The following is a 24163-nucleotide window of genomic DNA, read 5'->3' on the forward strand; positions in this document are numbered from 1 at the left end:
TTGCCGTTTAGTGGAGATGTACCACTACTACAATGTCAACTTTGAAAACAGAGGATGTGCTTCAACAGCAAGTGTTGAAAAACATTGATTTTCTCAAAACAGTATCCCTTAGGTAAAGGAAAATAACCTCCAATCATGTCCATCTTGAAGGTGTCCATTTTGCACACAGATCGTCATCATCACATTTTTGTGGCTAGTTGTTAAATAATTCTTATGCCGATGACACACTCTTCTCAATCCCACAGTTGCTCGCGGCAGCTTTGTGTGTAAACAGTGTTTGAGTGAATGGGTGTGAATTGGTGACGATATGCAGTGTAAAAGTGTTTTGAATGTCGTCAAGATTATAAAAGTGCTACATAAGTCCAGGACCTTTTACCGTAGATGATTGCTGACATGGCTCTGCAGAAGCTCTTTGATAAGACCGGTGCAACTAATGCGTGTGTCAGATGATATTCATTTCAAACTCGGCCCGGCTACAAAATCCTCCTTTCTCCTTCTCCCGCCTGACCTTCCATCGTCTGAGTGAAGCGGTTAAATATCCTCCAGACTTTTAATGAGCTGAAGGGCTGGCAGGGGCTCGAACCTGTGTGCTGATTTTGCTCTATTGTCGAGTCATGAAAATGCAACCTGCTACCACAGAAATCTAAGTGGACATAAGATGCTGATCGAGAGGAAACACATTTTCTTTGGTCCAAACCTCTCTCCGGTGTCGCGGCAGACATAAAGCGCTGACCCACACGGTTAGGAGGAGAACATTTAATTTAAAAAAAGCACTGACCTTCTTAATGACACTGTCCAGAGTCTCAGGGCGGCTGATGTCGAAACAGATGAGGACGGCATCTGAGTCCGGATACGCCAGCGGCCGTACGTTGTCATAATAAGAGGAACCTGTGGTCAGACACACAAACATGGCACAAGGTCAGTCACCTGCAAATTGATGGTTCTACCTCGAAAACAATATGGATCTCCCTGTTAATTCCTGTAGGAGGTTGAGGTGAACAAGTTGATAACAAGTTGTGACAGACACTTTAATTGGCCCGGTCGCTGCTCCGCAGATGTAGATGAGCCGTGGTTTTAGCAGTTGTGTCCAGTTCAGTGTCTTTGTTTCCTGACCTTCCACAATGTTGTGGCCCTCCACTTGTTAAATGCTTCACAAGGAATGTCAAGAGGCTGCAACACACACACACACTCAGCAGGGGGATAGTGGGTTGAGGACACACTCCATAATCATCTCAAAACACCAGTGGCCTCTTACAGAAAGGCTAAAGCGGAGATGGCTGTTGTCCAAGAACGTTGTGCTGTTTTTCAAACACTGACATGCATTAGTTTCTCCTTAAATCTTTAAATGCGTTTTGCGGCTTTGAAAAAGGATTGAATTTTCGAATATTACTTGCAAATATAACCTTCGACCACAACAAATAGCTGTCTGAATTGGTTGACATTTAGATGGAAAAAAATGTCTGCTCTATTTGTACCTAATCTCTCACTCTTAACTGACTAAGAAATAACAAAATACCGTAGCATCAAAGGGTGCCAAAAATAATAAAAATGAAAAGCTCAGGAGAGTCAGTAAAACACAAAGAACTTAGTTTAAAGATATCGTCAAATACGAAGCAGAAACAAACAGTTGGCGAAGGCTGAGCTAAGATTTGGCCAAAGACTGATTCAAATACGACCGGGTGAAGGTGTAAACATGTAGCGTCTTTTCAGTCCTTCAAATCTAAGGCAGAGCGATGCCTGAGTAAAGTTCAAACTGCACAACCGCTGCTCTGTTACAAATCCAATTAGGAGGCTTGTAAAAATATCTGTGGCTGTGAGCCTGGTCCCTCCTGACTCTGCTGGTTACCGCTGCAGTCCTGGGACTCTCTGTAGGAGAGGCAGCGGCACCCAGACCGAGAAAATAAGCATTACAGATTGAAAGTTAAATGTGTGTTTCGCATTTTCTCGAAGGATAATTATTATTAACTTTTATGGCTGCACCTATGAGGATTTTAAAAAGTTCAACCGGCTGCCAATCATCGCTTGGACCGACTCCAACCTAAATTTTTTAGAGCGAAGGACAGATTGATTTAGATTGGAGTGAAATAGATTCTATTTGGACAATCCCAAACTGTTTTACTTCCTTAAACTAACTTTTATTTAAAGTTCAGATGTTTTGGTACATTTTTTTTCAATCACATTTATAACATTTGAGCTATTAGTTATCTTTAGCTAGTTAATTAAGTCCCTAATTTGTTCAACAATGGGGAAATTTAGTGTGAGTCTTTGCAACCCACACCTGCTGCCACAGGAGGCGCTATTAAGGGGCTCAAACTCAGAATCTTCTGTGTGTAAGGCAGGAGGGAAAACCACTACACTATGGAACCACTTTTTCTGCCATAGGTTGCTAGCACTTTTTATCATATCATCTCAGACTCTCTCAAATGTAGTTTAATTTGAAATATCACTGGGTATTTTCTAGCTGCAGACTGATGTTCAACTTCAGTTTTTGCTTGGATGCCTTTTCTATTTATTAGATGACTTTGTCTTTTTGGTAATTTAGCTAATTGCGTACAATACTAATTTATGGATTCAATTTAGATGTTTATTTAGCTGTGGCCAACTTGTGGGCCCACCACAATTCCCTTTGTTCCCTTTTTTGGCAGAAAAAAAAAAGAAATATACAAAGCACTCATCTGTCAAAACTGGGCTGCCTAAATCAAAACATTCAAAAGGTCAGTTAAACTGGTTAGCCACTGAATACATGTGTCAAAAAGAAGTGCATTTTTATCACAACCTCGAGTGTCATGGGAGAAGCAGTTGGCGCTGGACTACTGCAAACATTATGAGAAGTGTGGACGCTGCTGCCGTGGGGTCAGTCAGACTGATTATGATCATTATAGATGGTCTTTGTACGAGCTGTTACTGCAGTTTGCATCTGACCTGACGAACCACAGGCAATCAGCCTGTTTAAGCTCTCTGGGCCTTTGTCTGCCGGAGCAAATGGAGTCCGCACAATGGTGCTACAGCCTGTTTCAGTACCATGAGGTTCTCTTTGTCAGCGATGGAACGAGACTGCCACAATAGCCGCATGTGGCCCCCCGACCCCCTGTCATTCAGCCGGTCGGCCTGTGGTGACCTGCTCCCTCTCCAGTCGGAACAATGCAACAGGCTCCTTGTCGCAGCGTCATGGGCTGCATATTCAAGATGGATGGCCTCTGTGTCTCCACGTGAGTCAAACAGAAACGGTCTTTGTCATTTATGACTGGAAATTAACCACCTGTTTTTATCGAGACTTAAAACGTTTGGAGGCGTTCTGTCTTTGTTCCACCTCTGTTTAACCGTCATCTGAAATCAACAGTACAGTCCTGAGGCGAAGTTTAAGGCGTTTGTTATGATGAACAGTACTAGCGTAGTGAATGTTGTGTTCCGCGACACATTTATTTAAACAGAACTCGCTCTGCCTGTATTTTCACTGCATATTTAAGCCTGGAATATTTTTACTCCAAACCTCCTCCCCCCACCACTGACGCCGTACACAGTGAAGTCTTTGAAACCTTTTAATTAATGTAAGACCTGTGTGGCTCAATTTGCGGTCACACTTTGTTAAATATTTTTTTCAGTAGTCCCAACAGCAGTTTCCTATAATGATTGGTTTTACTGCGTCTCTGTGGACTGCACAGCCTCCAGTCTTTGACTACAGTGCCATGAAACGGCCGTACAGTCTCGCTGTGCTCCAGATGTTTTGGTGCAGATGCCGGTTAGAGCAGCAAAGGCACAAAAAATAGGACGCCAGATCAAAGTTGTGATGTGGCATCCTCTGTATGATCCCCGTTGGCAATTCAAGTTGCAATGACCATGAACTTTTGAGCAAATATTTATCAAATAAATACTCTGTTCAATACAGGCATATTCCATTGAAATTTTTTGCTAGTTCTAGCCTTGAAGAAATTCTTGATCTGACACCCAAGGTGTTCCACAGGGATCTGTCATAGGAACCATATTGTTAGTTTTTCATTGGCTAGTTGTAGTGGAAACATGTATATGAATCACTTTTAAATGTTTAGGGGTTTTGTTTTGAATTTTGTCTTATACACTACTGTGTGCACAGGAGCTGACGCTGAACTCTAGATGTCACTGAGGTTCAATTTCTGCAGAAAGGTTGGATAAAGAACATGTCTGTTTCATTAACCTCTCTCCATCTATCTTTTTTTCTAACTGTTTTGTTGTGTATTCTTTGTGATTTCGTATCTTGTGATCACTGTCTACCACTGAGTGATGTGTTTTTTACTTTTTATTTGTCTAAAAACATTCTCATTTTACTGCTTCGTCCATTATGACGACAAGTCACTCACTGAATCATAAGCCTGAACTTTCCGAAAACCCCAGTGCCACAGATGGCAAGTCAAGCAAAGTCTAGCTGTCTGCAGAGTCGACTTCTTACAATAGTGAGCTCTGATTGGCGGTGGTCACACTTGAGATGCTGTAGCTGCTGAACTTAGTCTTTAGTATGTATCAGTGTGCAGCAGGCCTCCACAGAGGTTAGAGCCAAAGAAAAAGAAAAGGGAGGTGGGGTGTGGAGTTGGAGCCGGGACAGAAAAGATTTAATGACTTTGACAGAGAGGGCAAGGGCAAAGTGCTGAAGGATGTGATGATGAAAGAAGACAGTGAATAATCAACAGAGGATCCAGATAAGAGCTAGAGATGTCCGATCACAGGAGGATGAGGCGGGGGTGCGTGTTTGACTGAGGGTATTAATGGCTACAGAGAGGCCATTGGGATTAATTTGTCATGTCTGCTGATCAAAATCAACCGCAAGTCACGGACACTGCAGACTCCAAGCAGTCGAGCCTCTCTTCTCTCTGCTTAAAGCGTGGTGGAAAAACCCCAAGTACTTTTACAAAGTCAAGAATGAAGTCCTCTGGGGGAAGAGGGGCGAAATGTGCCACGTTTGAACCGAGTGGGAACAAATGGAAGGCGATCGCCATTATATTTAAGAGCACCAAAAGAAGGAGGACAGGGAAGATAAAAGAGGGTATAGCTGTGGAGAAGTGGAGAAAAAAGGGGTGTGCAGAGAGTGTTTAGGTAGGTAATGAAAGCACTGGACTGGACTTAGCGGGACAGATCAAATAAAGAGGTATGAGAGCTATGGCTTGGCTATTGGCTGTGGATGGCCTGCGCCCATTCACTGTGAGGTGGAACAAAAGGTCAATTGAATTTCAGACAGAAGCGGCATGAGATGGATGGGGTAGAACGGCGAGAGAGAACGAGGCCCGGCCTGGCAGTAACCACTAAAACCATCACGCCTGGCAAGGAGCGGGAGCCTGCCATGCAGTGCCAAGGACAGGCATAAAACACCCCGCACAAAACCTCTCAGTAAAGTATTAGCATTAGCCTGATTTAGGACCGGCAATCACTCATAGTAAAAAGCGAATTTTTGTCTCTATCTCCAGAGGGCTGATTAGCAGTATGACGTGGTACAGCAGCCCCGCGGAGCAGGCAGAGGTGCTGCTCTCACTAACCACTGGTTGAACTCACTGAAAGGCCAGACAAATCCCTGAGGAGGCCGAGGTGGACTGAATCTTAAACCACGCAACGCTACCAAAGCTTTGGACTGAGCTAAAGGCTACCATTACCAGACCTTTGCAAAGACATTCAGAGATAAAGTGTCACCCAACAACAAACGAACAAAGGAATTCTGACTCTTGTATTTGCTTCTGGACAGATTTCAACTGGAAAAATGTGTTGAAAATCCAAATATGTTGCATTTTGAATACTTCAAAGGACAAACTGTCCATGCAGGAGGACTGCTTTCAATCTGTCTATGAGATAAACAAACTGAAGGTTGGTCGTCTGCCAATAAAAATTAAATATTTAATGAACTCGTTTTACCAAATATTCCATTAATAAGCTGAAGAATCAGTCTAAGGCATTTCATCGCATCTAGAAATAAAAAATATATAGTATAAAAATCTGGGTAGTATCTTAGATGATTTTCATCTCAGTCCAAATCAGTTTAATGATGTGATTTCAAACCTGCAACTCTTTGAATTTTAAAATAAAAAGAAACACATTCACAGAAAATAAACCCTAACTTCAATGGCTACATTTTCTTTTGTAGCGCCACCTGCCTCAAACCTGATACGACGGCGCTCTCTCTGTGCCCGTTCAGCCCTGGTCTGCATTTCAACTGAGTGAAAAATAACAATGTAATAAACTTCCATTGTTTGGTACGGCAGAAAATTATTCAAAACACTCCAGCGCGTTAATCTGAAATATCACATCAGGATTTGTGTGTGTGTGTGTGTGTGTGTGTGTGACAGGTTTGTTTTACACAGCTTAAAAGCAAACTGTTGTGAAGTGAAGCGAAGGGTGAAGCAGCGTGTTTGCCTAAAGCTTCAATAATGTCTTCACACACATATGGCCAGGAGTCAGCAGCAGCTAACAGCCTCATTAGGCCTCACAGGTTCACTGAACAACAGCCGTGCACAAAAACAAAAAGCAGGGTTTAAGATACAAAAAAAAAACCCACTCCTTCATCATCAGATACACTCGCTCTGATTTCCTCTCCTGTTTTTCTCCGAAAACCGAAGCGTTCGAAGCCAGAGCAAAACATTTCCAGTTTAGGTTGCTCAGTATCATAGCAACCTGGTGAGATGCTAATGACTTTATTCAAGAAGGAGGCAAGTGGGGGAGCAAAGGGATCGGGAAAGCTGATGACTCTGATGCACTGATGATTAAAGAGGGCGGAGATGATGAGGACCGTGAACTGTTGAAGAGTCAGTCTTGAACTCACTTCACGTTTTTACTCTAATGTGTGACTTTGAACTAGCACCAAAATATTTGACAGTCAAGTGGTTGACCGTATGGACGTAGTCAGTGTTGCCAACTTGTACCTTATAAGCTACCACTCTGCAACTGGAGAGTTTTTAAAAGCAGGTGTCAGTGCTGTCTTCAAACACAAAGTTTTCTGATCCAGCCCTGGCTTACAGCGTAGTGAACCATGAAGTTAAAAAACAAAACCAGACCTGAGAAAACACTTTCAGTTTTATATCAAACCTTTTGAATGATGTTGCTGGGTTAGTCTGGCCGAGAAAAAGTGCTGCTGAAAGTCACGTGACTTACAGTAAAGTGTAAAAGGAAAGAAGAAGCAGTACGGGAGAAAGAGTCGGTGTATGGGCTTTCTGTCTCATCCTTTAAGGGAGGGAAATTCTGTTTTCATATGTTTTAAATTGAGTAAAATACATCTATATACAGTACAGGTGTTATTAAAAAAAACATGAGAGGGGAAAAGGTATTGAACGTGTGCTGGTATCTGCGAATACTCTGGGCTGTAGCCATAATTCCCCAAAGGGAACTCCTATCTATCTGTCTGTCTGTCCGTCCATCCATCCATCAGTCCATCCATCTGTCCATATATCCATCCATCTATCCATCTGACAGAAATACACAAAGTATACCTTTATTTCCTCTGTCACCATCAAACTCTTGTAAAGTAAACGTGGATACCTGTTACTGCAGCAGAGGTTCTTAATCCAAAATGGAAACGACTGTGTCAAGTTTTTAAAGCCATCACCTCGAAGCAGAGACGGTGGAGGTGACACCAGGTTAAATGTCCATTAACCTTCCTTGTCTGCAGCCCTCACTCAGAGGGATATTGATCAACCCTCCCCCCTGTGATTTCCCTCTGGAGGAGGTGCAGCCCATGAAGGTGATGAGCACCTTCCTGTGATCCGCTGGGAGTCCAACTGAATAATTCCCACGCCTGTCGTCCCAGTGCAGGCTGATTAACTGTAGCTCCGAGAGTCAAACCCCAACGTCACACACATGGACACTGTTTTTAATACAGGCCATGTTCATGCACTTCATTTGTCTGGTGTAGGTACTGGTCCAGGGCTGCGGTCCGTGTCTTTGTGAATCAATGTTTCCTCTGTCTAAGGCTTGGACGTGTTGTGGAAATGTTGAAAAGGTTAATTGGGGTTTTCTAAATGTCAAAATCAAAGTGTTCTAAATTGTTTGGTTTTCTACCGAAATCCAAAGAAATTCAGTTTACCGTCGGAGATAAACCTGGAATGAATCACGTAGAGGCTGAAGTCACACAGTAACAAATATCTAATTAGAATCCTTGTTATTTATCTTCATTAATATCCAACATCAGGTTAGGCTTTAGTTGCTGGGTCTCTCCACACTCCAGTTGTTAAATCATTTAATAAACAACCTGATATCGTGTTAGATTCCTAATCACAATTAATCATGATTAACTGAGACAAATCAACATTCCTAATTCATTTTTTGTGTATATTGCTGGAATAACAGCAGGTAGATTTATGTGTTTAACGCCATTTATTTTAAACTAACAAATATTTTATTAAGAAAGTGACTTAACTTTATGTGTGTGTGTTCGACAGACTTTTTGAAACGTTGTTAGTGGGATGAGGCGGGCAACCTTTTTCTTGGTGAGTGAATCTGTGTAAGGTGATTTTTTTGCAGGTCTGTTGGACTAACTCTGCCCAGGTTTGTTATTGTGGAGCTCAGGTGTAACTGTGAATGACTGAGGTCTGATCACCAGAGGTAGGCAGGAAAAACTGCTTCAATCTGCTAAGTTTTTCTCTTCCCACCCTGCAGACCCCTGTGATCCGCTCGATGGTGCAGCAGCAGCAGCAGCAGCAGCCGACTGAGTCGACAAGAACCTCTGAACCACCACTGTTTAAAGAAATACACCAGAGCTGAAGAGGACCAGCTGCTGATCCAGGTACTCCCAAAACAGAACACAACACTCAACACAGTTCTCCTGTGGTTGTTAAGCTTTAACTCGAATTTCTGGGTTGTACATCCTGAAGGGTCGTCTGATCTGTGAATAAAAACCTCACTGTTCAAACTTCAAGATGAAAGGCTACACCAACAAATTATATTTATCTTCAGAAAGAATATGAAATATCTTAGATCACTGACCTAGGCACATTTTGCCCAACCTCTGTGTGTGTTCAGTGAGTGACTACAGAATCAGATCCTAGTTCGTGAATTTGAACATAAATATGGTTTTAAAAACAGGACTCAACTTATTTCTTACATTTTATTGGCTTTGCAGCACTTTTGTGGTTTTTCCACATTATTTCCTTCATGGATTTATGGATCTGTGTGGTAAGAAGTGCATTAAAAAAAAAGTCTGGCTGTAGATCAGAGAACCATCTTCCTGTGGAGTTCAGGGTCCTGACAGGATTCAGATACTGTGAATTTCTCTCCAACAGTTACTTACAGACCTGTGAAACATTCGCCTCAAGGTTCTAAATTGTGTGATTGTGGAGCAGGCTGGTTTCAAACACATCATTTGTACTCCTGCAAATATTTCAATCTGGCTCTTTTGGAGACGTGCTGCTGCTCCAAAAAAAAAAAATTTCATTAAAACTGATAATAACAGTGTCCGATCCTTTCACCCGTTACTGTCGGTGTGATATTGAAGAAGTAAAATAGATGTGATAATATTGATGTGTCGGCTCCATAGTCAGTTAAAAAAAAACTTAGTGAAAGTGACAAAGACGTGCTCTGTTCCTCAAGAGCACAGCCATCCACACACATCCCTATCATGATGCTATCTCTGAACCAGGCCGCTCTGCACGCCCCCCCTCGGGGAGCCAGCGGAGAGTCGGGACACAAACTCAAGTGCAATTTCCCTTCCACAAAAGCAGGCTCAGGCAAAAAAGAGAACGCCAGCGGATCTTGTTTATAAATAAAGTCATCCATAAATGATGAGATCTCTGTGAGCGACATGCAGGGAGGTGAAAGATGGAGGTGAGCGTCCGCCTCTCTTTCCATATCCCCTTTCGCTTGGATGCTTCTGCAGTTGATGTTGAGAGGATTTTAATCCCAGTGTGATGTAGAAACTCAGGGACTGGCCAGGAGCTCAGGGAGCAGCACAGCCAGTCAGTTAGAGGCCGGCTGATCAAACCTGGCACTGCACTGGGTTCTGCCGTAAATAGCACTGAAACTGACCGACGCTGCATCCATACTGCTCTGTACTGCCTTTTCTTCACACATTAGCCACATTAGCTCACATTGATCTGAAAATGTCCACACTTTTCTGGTGTGATGGGATAAAAGTGGGGAGCACTGCCATGTTTCACCAGACCCAGTTATTTGAAAGCATTTCCCAGAAAAAGACATCTCCGTCTGCCAGCTTAGACGGTGGACAACCAACAATCAGTCCAATCAGTCTTCGCTTTTATTGTTAGCAGCAGTCCATCAGCTACAGAAGGCTAAGTCAGGGCAATCTTGGCATTTGGCTGTTGTTCACACAGTTTGGTATGGCCGACTGTTCTGGGAAAGCTTTTGTTTTGGTCATTTTTAGATATCAAGGCAATTACATGTCATTCGTCCTCAGTCCTCTCTGTTGTATTTTGCCAACTGTGGACTTTTCGCTGTATTTTCTAGAGTTTAGCTAACTTCTAAGTTCGTTGTGTCAAACTCAATCACTTCAGGGAAATTTAACAGTGTAAGTTGTGGGCCAAACAGGATGAACAGTTATTGAACATTAGTCACTGTAGTAAGTAACAGTGACAATAGTAAGTAAAAGTATTAAATGGTAACATCTACACTACTATAAATCATGGGACTTTTAACTTTCCATTTTTCAGATTTGTTGAAAAAAAAATCCAAAACTAACAAATACTTCAATGAAGGCCTCTGTGGTAGACTGCTCTAGCAGCTCAGGAAAGGAAACAAACTCTTATTGGCTAATAGGTGACAGTTTAATTTCCCACTGTTGTTTCCTGCCCTACATGGAACAGTCGTATGATGAGGGTTACGCTGCGTCCCCTCACGGCGACAGCAGCTGCTGAAAAGGGACCAAATACCTTGTTAAGAGTCAGGGTGGATTAGTTATGTCTCGCCTCTGTTAAAGTCAATTTTCCAACTAAATGAACCTTGTTAAAGCGGAACTTCATGTAATTTCAACAATGCACCAAGTAATCCAGTCATAGGTTGTTTTTTTTTCGTACCAAACAGCTTCACTGACAAAATAAGGTTTTTTCTAAGAGAGGAAGAACAGGTCTGGCTCTCTTTGAAGGGAACTATCGGGCAGAATTACCCAGTGGCCTTTGAGCATTTAAACACAGGCGTCTCTGGTTTAATAATTTAAATAAAGCACGGACCGTTATCAAGTACAGAGGCTCTGGTGCATTTAAATTTGCTATAAAATATCGTTCTAAACCAACTGTGTAGTCATCAATCCTTAAATGTTTTAGCGTCAATTGTGGTATTTAGCATTTGTAGCATTTTCAATACTCAGTCGAAGTTCAATAATAAATGTCAGGCTACCAAGTCCACGAGCCGCTGAATTAGCTCCATGTTGGATCAATAGCTTCCTACTTTGTGAATCGATGTGTCTACACTGTGTCATAGATCACATTACTTCAGGTCAGTGAAGACAAAAGGGTGTGGAATTGAAATGAGCTCCTTCTTTTTCTGAGTAAAAACCCACAAAAGCCCAGGCATCAAAGCTCGCAGGACTGCGTTATTTTGCCAAATGCACACATGTAGATTTGTCGAGCGTGAAACAAGAGGCCCGCGGTGATGTGGAAGTGTGACACAGTTGGCATTTGTGTGTCTGCCTCCCTGAGGACTGGAGTGGGTCAGGTCCCACGGGTGCCACCGACAAATCCTGCTCCCAACACAAAGCCCCGGAGGGTGATGTGCAGGAGGGGCGGGGGTCGGAAACAGCACAGATGTACACGTCTCCTTCTGTCTACTCCTTCTGTCCCTCCTCCCAGATTTCATCTTTTCAATCTAGCTAACACTTACTGCTCTTACACCACACACTGGCCCCACCCTCTGGGCCTCACACACTTCAGTCAGTCAGTCTTTGCCTATTGGCTGAGGCATCTGCTGCGCTTCCCAGCCTCACCTCACCAAAACTCCCAGCCCAGCGCCTCCTCGTCAGCTCCCATAATGCCTCCGGTCAGCTGGGAAACAATAGGAAGGGTGACGGGGTCATAACAGTTGGAATTCCCGTACACAAACACATTCAATCACACACATGCACACACACGTAAATACACATTCACCAATTACATTATTCACACACAATAATGGAGCAACAATCCATTTGCTCACTATTTTCATGCAGTCATTTCTCAATCGTAAATCAGCTTTAGTCAACTCTGTGGTAACAATAACATAATTAAACTGTTGAAAGTATTTTTCAGCTACAGAATTGATTGAATGTGGATACTGGCTTAGTTCTGCGTGTTATCACACACCATCCCTGCAGGGGGTGCTATAAAACAGTTTGAGTGCCCTTGATCATAGCTAGAGTATTTTTCACTTCTCAATGTTTTATTTAGAGAAAGTATTTCCTGGAAGAAAAGGTTATGTCACCACCAGCAGTCGTTCCACGTTAGCCCGAGGCGACTGTGGGACTGAGGATCCAGTAAAGTGAATGGAACAGCCGCGACAATGTCATAAAGAAGAAACTTTAGGCCCTATTTGGATACATAAACTGCACCTTTACAACTACGCTGTCAATACAAATGTTCTTTCTACAACTTTTGCAGGATAAACAGCTTTATATTGAGGCTTGTACACACAGAAGAGTCGGTTTCCCCCCAGGCTTGGTCGTAAACCGATCCTGACCCTCTTCTCACCCCTCACTTCTTCTTTTAACAGCAGCTGACAACGTCTAAGTTGCATTCTTGTCACTTACTGTGTCTTGTTTTTCACTTGCAAACATTTCCTTTAGAACATGTTGGGTGTAGAAAGAGCTACCTTAAAAATCCGCTTTGTTGCAGATGAAAACACCAAAATTACAACTGTGAATAATTGCTAATTGTTTTTTGTTTATCTTTTTCCTTGCTTTTAAAATTTTGGTAAAATAATTACGGTAGCGCTGCTGTCTCCGTCCTTCAAGGCTTCCAAACAAAACCATCCAAATGTTCACTTTAGCTTTGTTTGTTCTTCATTGTAATTGCTTAATTATCTTTTTTTAAGGAGCGCTGGAAGGCAAAGCTTCAGACAAGGCTCGTAATCGAAGTCAGCGCGAGCTGATCAGAAGCCTCAGGTTCTGAGGAATGACTTTTAACTCTGTCCAGGGAACTTTTTTGTCGCTTAATAACACATTGTTTTATTTCTATTGGTACCCTATTAAGGTGAGCACATTTACGACTGATCTGGAGAACGCTGTAGACGTTTATCTAGAGCTAGAGTGTTTATGGAGGCAGAGAAGTGGTGAAGAAATGTGAAGACCCTTGTTTCAATCGGGGGACTTCATACGGGGACCCCCTGTCAAATTTTAGGACCCATTGTGGTCCGTGAGTCAAGGGTTTGTTTTAGACTAACTCAAAAATTCTTTGGTTGCTAGCTCGGAGTCTGAATGACCTGGTCAAGGTAGTAATGTCCACTATACTATAAAATGCTGCATTAAACACTTCTTTTGGACCCCTGACTACGGTCTATGGTCATGTGACCCCTGGTTGAGAACAACTGTGTTAAATGACTTCACTGGGTTACTGTAGATATTCAAAAGCCTGCAGTGCATCCAAATCACGGGATGACAACTAGTCAACTAAAATATAAAATGTTGTCTCTCCAAATAAGATTTAGTTAGATTTATAATATACCAAGGATTTGGTTGGTATAACCATTACAGAGTTCCATGTGATAACCCAGAAGGTGTTGAGAGGGATGGAAGTGCTGAATGATTTTCAAGCCAGAAAGTGAAGATTAGGGGGAGCTTGGCAAAATGACTTTTGCAGGGTATTTTCAACCCCTGCGTAAATCCGACATGGCAGTCTCAAATTGTGGAGCATTATCAGACCGCAGGCACAAAAACTGGAAATAGAAGGCTTGAATGTGGATAACAGGATAACACAAAGGCAGAGAAATATAGAATTGACTCCTGACACGGCTTTTTATGCTTCTCTAACATGGAAAAGACCATCATTCAAGTAAATGAATGTGACGCTGTAATTACACAGCTTAAATTTCCTTTCAACCGGCGCGACAACAACACTTACGCTTTTTTCAGTGTGAGCGTTTAAGCAGACCAATCCAACACAACACTATCGATTAGAAATGACACATTTCAAGTTGAAATATTTCTCCAACTATTTTTCCCTAGTACAATTTTACTTACAAAATAATGCCTGCACAGTTTACCTGGACTGAGTGTTACGTGACAGTGATTAATGCCTTCGTGCCTGCGCAAAAAAAATGTAAAAAATATTTTATCAATTTGTACCAGCTGTATAATTTAAATAAATTGGGAGAGGCGTTGATTAAGGCTCCATTAAGCGATTCAGTGAGCTATCATATATATATAAATATAACAAATATAGCGACTTTTTCCGTACTGTACATATAGGAAAGATACACAGTTCTAAGTAAATGCATCACTGGTCAGACCTCCTTACTCATTATGTAAAGCTGTCATGAAGACACTCTCCCCTCAGAGACGGAGTGAAAGCTCCAATCAGCCAAACAACATCGCAACTCATTTCATTTATTCTGATACTGCCCTGGGCAGGTGAGGCGAAGAGAGGAAAGTACATTAATGGATTTTTGGCTCTTGTTTGTGAGCAGCAGGTGCAAGGATGTCGTCATCTCGCCTTCGGGGTGCTGACAAAAACAAACAATGGTTGTGTTTACAGAGAGAGTCGTGGAAATGCAGATGCCGTTCATTTGTCTGTCTGTCTGTCTGTGGGAAAACCGGGTGAAGAGCACAGAACAGACGAACTGCAAATGAGAACGCTGTTTTGTTAATGTAACAGTGCAGTAGCAGTTTCCGTGGAGGTGAAATACATTTCTGTGGTGGAGGCCTGAAAGCACCTCCTGACCGTCCTCCAGCTCTTGTGTGCAGTAGTCTTGAGGGCAGGGGAGGTTTGTTGATTTTACCCCCTTCTCTGTGGTGTGGTTAGCTCACTCATTCTCTATTAAAGATTAATCAAGTGGAAAGTGTTGAGGAGCAGAAAGCTAAGTGGACTCAGCGTGTGTTTACAGGCGTCTGAGTGCCCCACTGGTCCACTACAAGACAAAGACTTTAGGGTTTAAACAGCGAAAGAAATCAGCTTATACCAGTATACTATTTGGGGGGGGGATCACATGTACTACACTTTAAGAATTTTAGTAAGTACATGATAAGTAGGGCAGTCTTTGTACTGTGGTATTCTTGTCACCCTGGTGCAGTATTGCTAAGCTAAAGAAGATTATTGATTTAATATCCAACAAATTATTAGTTATTACGCTACATTATTGTGACTAGAGATTTAACAAAAATATTTCAGTGAAAGTATTGAAAAATATTAAGAATAAAAAACCTTAACGTTAGCTCAAAACAATGTACAGAATAACCTTAAGGGCAACTAAAACAAATTAGCCAGATGTGTTTTGTTGGTCACAAACATATTAATGTGTCCAACACATGAAGTCAAATTACAATTTTAGCCAGAATGATGATTGTCCACAATATCATTACCAAAATAAATTTAACTGAGCTAACTAATTATGTAACAACCAAAACTAAAAAATTAGCCAACAGCTACTCCAGCTCAAATTTAACCCAAGACAATGTTACAAATATAACAGCTAATAAATGTAGAAGTTAATTTTTATTCCATAAAAATGAATAATCTGCCTTGGAATTATGCAAAATACCTAGGAATGTGAAAAAACAAATCCAGTCCATTAAGTACTTTGTACATGTCTGGTACTGAACAGGAGGGAGACCAGACTGAGACCCTACTGTATGCCACCGATGCTGGCACTGAGAGCGGTGTTACAACACTTGTCAAGAATGTCTTGTTATCGTCTCTCACATCCAGGCTATCACATTGCCTGGTGTTAAAACTGAAGACGTCTGTGTCACGACGAGTGAGTCACCGAAAACCCACACAAGTTTGTAAACTGTGGATGATTAAACAGAGGGAATGGGACTGAAAACTCCCAGCGAGGTAAATAGTTTCAAATCATCCTAAAAATAACAATCACTCACATTGTTCAGACAAATATTTTTTTTCGGCTTCCTGAAGTTGATTCACAAAAGCTATTACATTTATTGTTTTCAGCAGCCAGTGTCTGGCAGGAAAAATCATCCGCTGCACAGCGAGGGATGTGTTTCATGTTCCCACAGGCAGAAACAACACATTGTTTGGAAATAAATAGAGAGGAAAAAAAACATCGGCTGTTACAATGGGAAGCAATTTCCAACATCAGAGATCTAACAGAGTAACAAAAAATGAAAAATGAAATCACAGATCTGCTCCGGGTGAAGCGACAGGCATGTGGTTTCAATGACAAGTGATGTATTCTAACTGCAGCCTGAAAAAAAAAATACCACAGCGTGAAAGATTACTGCAAAAGACGAAAGCAAAACAAGATTCCCGGGGATTGCGTTTTAAAAGCCCGCTCTAGCATGACTAAACAGAACGAAATCGTTTCACTTTTTATCTGGGAAGCATTACCATTACGCAGGCAGCAGACACTACCCTGGTGTGACCTCTCGGGAAGCGCGCCTTGTCTTGACATGGATTTGCAGGAAATAGTGGATACACCTCTTTGTGGGTTATGAGGCTGAGGCCGAGGCCGGCAGGAAATTTTCCCAGGCTTCATATTTGGAAGAAAAAAACGTACACTTTTGCCTCGGGCTCAGCTGAAACCCAGGCTGGATGCATTTCTAATGGGTTCCAATGGCAACAACAGAAGAAGCTGATGGTGGAGACAGGTTCTCACCCAGTCATTGGTCATTTACATTCATACTCATATCATTCATTCATCAATGATGGGCTGTCGTATAGAGTGTAAATGACTGAACTAAAGATGGATAGATAGATGGATGGATGGATGGATGGATAAAGTCCATACTCCTAAGTTTCTCTGACTTACTGGGTTGTTTTGCAGAAACATTTATTAATATGTTATGGAGTAGTTACATCTGTGCAGTCTTACAGGAACAACCGGCCCTTCAAGAGGAACTGTATTTCAAATGTGGCCCCTGGTCTAGTGCATCGTGAAGTTTGACTTTGCTACATTTTGTTAGCGAAGCAGCTAATGTATGCAGTGTTTTCTTTGCTCATTTGAATTCCCTTTGATTGTTTTTAATTGGCCTAATCCTTCAAAAGGTCTGGACCAGAATCAGATCAGTATAAAAAGTGCAGCCCAGACTTTCCCCTCTGGTTCCCAGAGGTCCTTAGAACTCTGTGTTTTGCTTCAACGCCTCCTTAAGATGCAAGTGTTCAGCAAATTCAACACATACACACGCGTGCACAGAAACCCTGATCTACACACACACTAATGACCCTGTTAAACACTTACTCTAACTCTGCTTTCAACCAAGCTGCACTTGAACACACAATGTTGAGGTACGGCAAATGATTAGGGCCAGACTAATCAATGGCAGATTTCACTGCTGCAACAATGGAGGCTGGAGCATTTGTAACGGCAGAACAAATTTCTCCGTGCCAGAATATTAAAGTGAAACCATGCCAGACGTAAGCTGTTTAAACAGCCTGACCTTGGACAGTGATCAATAACACAGGCCGCCTGCAGACGGCTGATCCTAGCAGCAATTAGATGGAAAGCAATTGTGTATGTCAAATATATAAAATCATAAATCGGTAAATCAGTTGAAATACCTCATCATCCCTGTGTTGGTCTGTCTGATGTAAATGTCCAAAAGTCCAAATGACACTTGAAGTGGTCAGTAATAGCTTAACCAGGAAGTGTCAGGAGGAGGTTCATTGTCACATTCTCTGAAAATACAACACCCTTGGATCAAGGTAATGTTTCTGAAGGTCATGCAGCGGCTGCAGATGCTGCTGAATAGTTTTTTTGAATTTGAGATTTTTAAAAAAAGACAGTTGGTGCTGATTCTCTTTGGGATCACACTGTGGCTGCTATTCTTTTGGACTCTGCAGTTCCCTGTTCTCTCAAAGGTCAGCACTGTCAGAGTGTTTTACTAGTGAATTGAAGGGTCATATTTCACCTAATACCGTTATACTGCTACTGCCTTTCATCTGGCATCAAACCCACTGACTGCACTTATGTCACCAAGAATAAAGCAGTTCAGTCTTGAATTCTCTTCATAAATATCTATTTAAAAAACATTGATTGCTCTTTTAGTTAGTTTGCCATACTTTTTGTTATTTTGATTGGAGTCATGCTTGGTATGTTTTTTAATTTATTTTCTTTTAAACCTCTACTTTAGCCTCAACTATTAGCTACTGTTTGGCTCCTGCAGCTATTTTTGCTGACTGTAACCTATTTTGATGCCACATTTTCTTTGTTTTTTCACAGTCACAGCAGGCAGAGCCTTCACATTGGCCAAAAATAACCATTTTGCCTCTAAGAACACAACAAAATCACTGTTTGTGCCAAAAGGAAAAAAATTAGAAAAGTAATTTTTGAGCATTTCTGTGCCATTTTTAATAGTAAAATGGTGGTCAAGCACCTGCAAAAGCACTAACAGGCAGAGGTAGAAATAAAAAGATAAAAGCTGAAGGAGAAGAGAACCAAAAAGATAATGGGCTTTTTTCATCTGAATGCGAACCAATTATTTTTTCATGTTGAGGAAAACATATGATCATCTGTGTTTTCATTGGTGCCTGAATAATGAAACGCAGCACAATGATTACAGACGTGCCCATTTGCCCCGTGGGTTGGGTGACATCTTGTTTGTTTGTGGAGTGGGTGGCTCCTGCCTTAGGATTAGGACTCACACTGATGAGCCAGAGATGGTTGGGGGTTTAAGCGTGGACAGAAGCACAACATTCTCACTGCCTCATTAGACTCTTAAAGTCCAGAGATAAGGAACTTCTCTAATTTGTGGCCCTAAACTATACAGGACCCTGACCCCTGACTGACGGGGCCTGAGCTGATTTACTGCCTGATTGGACATAAGGTACAAGGAAGGCAACATTCTTTCACTCTTCGGCATAAAAATACTCTCAGCATTTCTTCCAGTAAATACTTTGAGGGTTGGGAATGTTTATGGTAGAAGAAAATCCTCCTGGGAAGCTCCTACATTCAGTCCAGTGATTGGTCAACCATGTCAGCGGTCAGATAGCTGGCACTAGCCTGTGGCCTGCGACAACTCGGAGCCACAGAGCAGGAAATCCAGGAGAACGTAGACTATAAGAACAGTTTTAATAAAAAGCCTTTTTCCAAACTGTTTTTGACCATATTTTCTCCCCTCTGTGCCTGGAACTCTTGAGCAGACACAAAGGCATTATTACCTTTATGACTGGAGGAAACTTTTGAATTTCTAAAGTCTGTTTTACCTGATAAGCGTCATAACAGTGAAAACTGTGTTAGATAATAGTCTCCGACTAAATACCACTTTTGACATCTGACATCACCTTGGCTTTCGTCGCTAACAGCTAAACACCTCTTGTCAATGTGGCCATCTCCTGAATGTTAACTTTACGTCCTGAATTTGAATAGATATTTCAGGTGAAAACAGACAGACAGCCCTGTAACGGCAACTCACTGACAGATCAGCACAACTTTCCTCGTAAGATGCATCGTAATGTTCAGAAATCAAATCACACCAAAGGTCACTTATCAAAAGTAAGGCGTGCGTTATATCCCTCTTAAATGATGACACAAAACAGCTGACATTGAATATTTTCCACAGAATTTTTTTTTTCATGCAGTCCGAATCCCCATTTGGTATGCCGGGGTAGTCATCGAAATCAAATTTGACATTTTTAACAAAGCAATTTCTTTATTCAGTGGGGAAGAAAACTGAAACACAGTCGCTTAAACTTTCAGCTGAAACTCGATGAATGAATTGTGGGCAAGAATGTGATGAATGGATTTCTTTCATGGCTGCCAGACAGCGTAGTAGCCATCTGAGCATAAAATCTGGAAGCATTAATTTATAAAAAAAAAAAAGAGAGAGAGAGAGAAAGAAAGTTGTCCAGTTTTGGTAACGTGCAGGAAAAGTGAGAATCTCCATCAGATAAGGACGCAGCTCGCCTCACAGCTGACCCAGTGCAGTTCCCAATCTGAATGAAAGCACTCAGGGCAGCGAGGCAGTTAGGGCAGTTACTGTTCCCCTCAGGCACATCCTGCCGAAATGATCCACCCCCAACACACACACACACACAGTTCCCTGACCCCAGCCAGAAGAGCCAGCCACACACAGCACAGGAATGCAAACACAACAGACAGAGAGAGATGGTTGGCACCGGTGTTTTGAGTAAAGACAACAATCATAAAAAAGCAGATGCCCTAAGCTAAAAAAAAAATCCATGTCATGTGAAACAGACTGGGTCACAGGAATGTGTTAACAGATGAATGGTAGAGAGCGTGTCCACTAGCATTACAGGGATCCCAGTGGGAGACTCTGTTGTCAACACTTTAGATATATGTTTATGGGCCGTCTTACCTGAGGTGTCCCACATGTTCAGCTCAATGCGATGCTTGTCTATCTCAAAACTGGCCGTGTAGTTCTCAAACACAGTGGGTACGTAGGACTGAAAAAGAGACATTTGGTTTTTTTAGGTTAATGTGTTCGGAAAAATACTCCTGTGTTTACACTAAGGATGGCTCGATCTGACACTCAGGGTGGTATCAGTGCAATATTGTTCAAAATATTAGGCTTGAACAGCGACAAAAGAACAGCTATCACAAAAAAAAAACAAAAAACATGGTATCGGATGATCAGTATTGGCCGCAGTCTTCAGTAAATACTGGCTTGAATATAGTCACCTTAAAATGTATTAGGACATACATATCATATATCATTAAGTGGTACTTTAGTGGATGCTCTTGCTTTTTGGTGTACATCAAGACGAGCAACAGTGTAATTGATGCTGAGTTGACATATTTCCTGTGTGGAGGTCAGGTGATCTAAGGATACTTTTTTTTTTCCTTTTGGTCGGAATTGGACGCATTAAATAGACTATAGTCATGAATGTGAGTGTAATTTTATTTCTTTGGTCTCTATATGTGCCCCGCCCCCAAACTTATAAATAACTAAAAAGGTAAAATATGAATGAATACCTTTGACAGGGTAGCTAGCTGTGCTCTTTAATAGCATCTGTTTTTAGCTGTTTCCTGGTAACCATAGATCAAAGTCATTTTCACCAGGGGCCACATCAGCTATACAGTTCCCTTTGAAGGGCCAGTTGTAAATAGAAGACTGTATAGGTCAGGGGTCCCCAACCCCCAGTTCACGGACCATTACAAGTCCATAGGTAATTTGGTACCGGGTCACAGTGGGACACAGTGAAAACATGTACATAATTTTTACTAAATTACTTCATTCAAAGAAAATCCAGTCCATATCATATCCATTAACTTTTTATTTAAAAATAATCTGGGGATATTTAAAATAATAGGTCATGGGTAACGGGTGACACAAAACAGCTTGGCGGGCCGCATTTGGCCCCCGGGCCTTGAGTTTGACACATATGCCATAGATGATCAACTGCCTCCATCTCACTTTTGCTCTTGTCTGATGAAACTGTGTTCCACTGACCTTCTTAACTACATCTATGACTCTTCTGTGTGGTCTCTCTAGTCCTCCTTAATTTTGCAGCACTCCACCCTCCTCCCCCAAACCTTGTCTCTCTAACTTTCCTCTGAACTGCTCACCCTTATCTCTTTCACTGACTTTCTCATTTCTAGTCATGTCAATCTTGGACCGCGCCCAAGTACTACAGTATCAGCTCCACTCCTCGTGTCCAAAAACAGTATTTTTCTCACAGCATCTTCTGACCTTCTCAGCACTCTGAGATGAAAACCACACCTGGAATACTCTGTCTTTCTGCTTGTACTTCCACATCTCCACCTCAGAGCCTGACACTGTGGCTGATCAATTGTATACCTGTAGTTACTGCTGTTCTTTACCCCACCTCAGTTCCTACATGTACACCAGAGCGCTCCTCTAGTATTGTCTCTATTGTCTAACCCTAACATGCAGTTATAGCATAACATGTCATAACATTTCTGCATGTAATCAATTATTACCCAGCGGACCTCGTGTTGTCTCTAAACTCACATTTAGAAACGCATAATGTTTTAATGCGTATATAACTTAATAAAGACTAAAATATATTTTTCTATTTTGTACATATACTTTCTATTTAAACTGGAATTAACCTCGTGGAAATGGACCAATAATGCAATGTAAATATTTAATGACTCTCAATAATAAGATAGTTTCATGAGCAGACGCGCAAAGTAAATGTCATTGTTGGTTCTCACTGTCTTGTTTAGGACTTGTGACAGTAAATAAAGAAGTGAAGCGCTGAACTTCAGCTTTTTAGACCAATCGTAAAAATCCAACTTTTAACCAAAAATGAAAATCCTCATGTAGTCCTACCTCTGGATAGCAGTCCTTGGCAAAAACATGCAGGAGCGCCGTTTTTCCACACTGCGTGTCCCCGACCACCACAATCTTGCAGCGGCTGCCCAGACCATCCATGGTGCGTCCGTCAGAGGTGAGCTGCTGTTGACACCGGGGTGGGTCGCATCCAGCATCCGTTACGGTGCAGGACGCGGCGGTGGGAACGCAGAAATTGGAAGTAATTGAGCAAATACATGCGCCGACCCCGTTGGTGCGTCCTTGTTTTATATCCAGGTTTCTTTGTCCAACACGCAGCCGCCGTCCGGTGTCTGCTCCAGCATCTACAGAGACTGGTGTGTGACTGAGCTGGAGCCAGGACGCACAGCCCTCACTGAAAACTCCACTACTTTGATTAAATGGCCACGCCTTCACACTGTTCGTGTCATCACTTCAGGTCCAAACATTCGGCTGCTCAAATAGTACCATTTCTGTTTTTATTTGTTTATTCTTCTCACTTATTCATCAAAATAGGCTAATGTCAGGGGCGGGTCTAATTAATTTGGGGGACAGGTGAGCAAAAGGAACCCCTTAAAAGAAACCTTTTTAATAATAAAAAAATTCATGCTTCACTTGATTTTTAACATTGATTTAAACAAAGAAAATACCTACAAGTTCATGCCCCCCGCCCCCACCCACACAGTGATGCACATGGATGGACGTCCTGTATGAATGACAGCTCCTCTGCCACTAGTAGCCTGTTATATATACTGTTAAACACTCTGTTCATTTAGTTTTTTACAGACATTACGGTAGGAGTTTATTGTAGGACCAGACTGTAGTTTCAGGAAAATTTCCTTTTGAGCAAAACACATTGGGAAATGTTGTCTACTTACGTTATCAGGTCGGTGAGTCTTGTGAGAGAGAGGACACGAAAGAGTAAAGTACAAGACCATATGGTACAAACTGTGGGAGTGGACCGTTAGGTGTCCAGTTGCAGGCGATGTATGGACCACATACAATGGTCACTTAGTGTATGCTCATTCAGGCTTGTGGCCTATCCTTGGCTTTTCTTTAGATGGAATCAGAAAAAAATGGTATCGTGATGATTGTAATACCATAAAATCGCCCGACCGATATTAGCATATTATGTAATCAGAATCATAATTGGCTTTTCCTCCGATAATGAAAACCCAATAACACAATGCCTGGTTTTCGCAAAATGTATGCACCCTAAAAATTGTTTTGGGGATAAAAGGTAGTATATTAAAGTGAAAGTCACTAGATGGCAGCATTGCAGCTCATTTAATTGATCTCATAGTCATACAGTGGTTTGTACAGATGAATAAATAAATATTACCAGGCCTATATCGGTATTGGTTGATATCGGGAATTAAGTGTTTGGACAATATCGGTGTATTCAATACTAGCAAAAAGTTAGTTAACAGTTAGCAACCGTAAGGACTGTGTGTATTGGGCAAAAATCATTCTGGATATTTCTGTTTTTATTATTGTTATAGTAAGTATTCCTGACGTGGATCTGTTAGCAAAGTTCAGCTGTGAGCTGTTTCAGATGCAGCTCAGTGAGAGCATTTACAGCAGTAATCACTGGCTGTATTTCCTAAGCCACTTGAGCTCCAGCAGCCCAGACCTTTGACTTGTTCAATAAACACTTACTGACTGTATCTCCCAGCTCCAAGGCAGTGAGTGATCATTTCATTAGCTTCCAGCTCTCTGGGAGAAAACTACACTGATAAAAATCCTCCCTACACAGAACAATACTGTTGGAAACCATGGTGCACATATTTTTACAATGGATTTAGTGTTAAAGTTTGGAGTAACACTGATTGGATGTTTATGATCACTAATTGTGCCAGGACGCAGTGTAATGATGAGTGAGGGTCTTTG

General features: G+C 41.8%; 1 protein-coding gene across 1 annotated transcript in view; it reads right to left on the reverse strand.

Moving 5' to 3' along the window:
• Positions 1-23338, reverse strand: part of rnd2 (Rho family GTPase 2) — a 27742-nt gene extending 4404 nt beyond the window's left edge. The window contains exons 1-3 of the mRNA XM_008329987.3: positions 22295-23338; positions 20354-20441; positions 779-888 (exon numbers count right to left, since the gene is read on the reverse strand). Of these exons, the coding sequence (XP_008328209.1) occupies positions 779-888; positions 20354-20441; positions 22295-22396 (300 nt within the window). The 5' untranslated portion in view covers positions 22397-23338. The remainder of the gene's footprint in view (positions 1-778; positions 889-20353; positions 20442-22294) is intronic.
• Between the last annotated feature and the right edge of the window lie 825 nt (positions 23339-24163).

Source organism: Cynoglossus semilaevis, chromosome 17 (assembly GCF_000523025.1).
Source record: "Cynoglossus semilaevis isolate Cse_v1.0 chromosome 17, Cse_v1.0, whole genome shotgun sequence".
NCBI lineage: Eukaryota > Metazoa > Chordata > Actinopteri > Pleuronectiformes > Cynoglossidae > Cynoglossus > Cynoglossus semilaevis.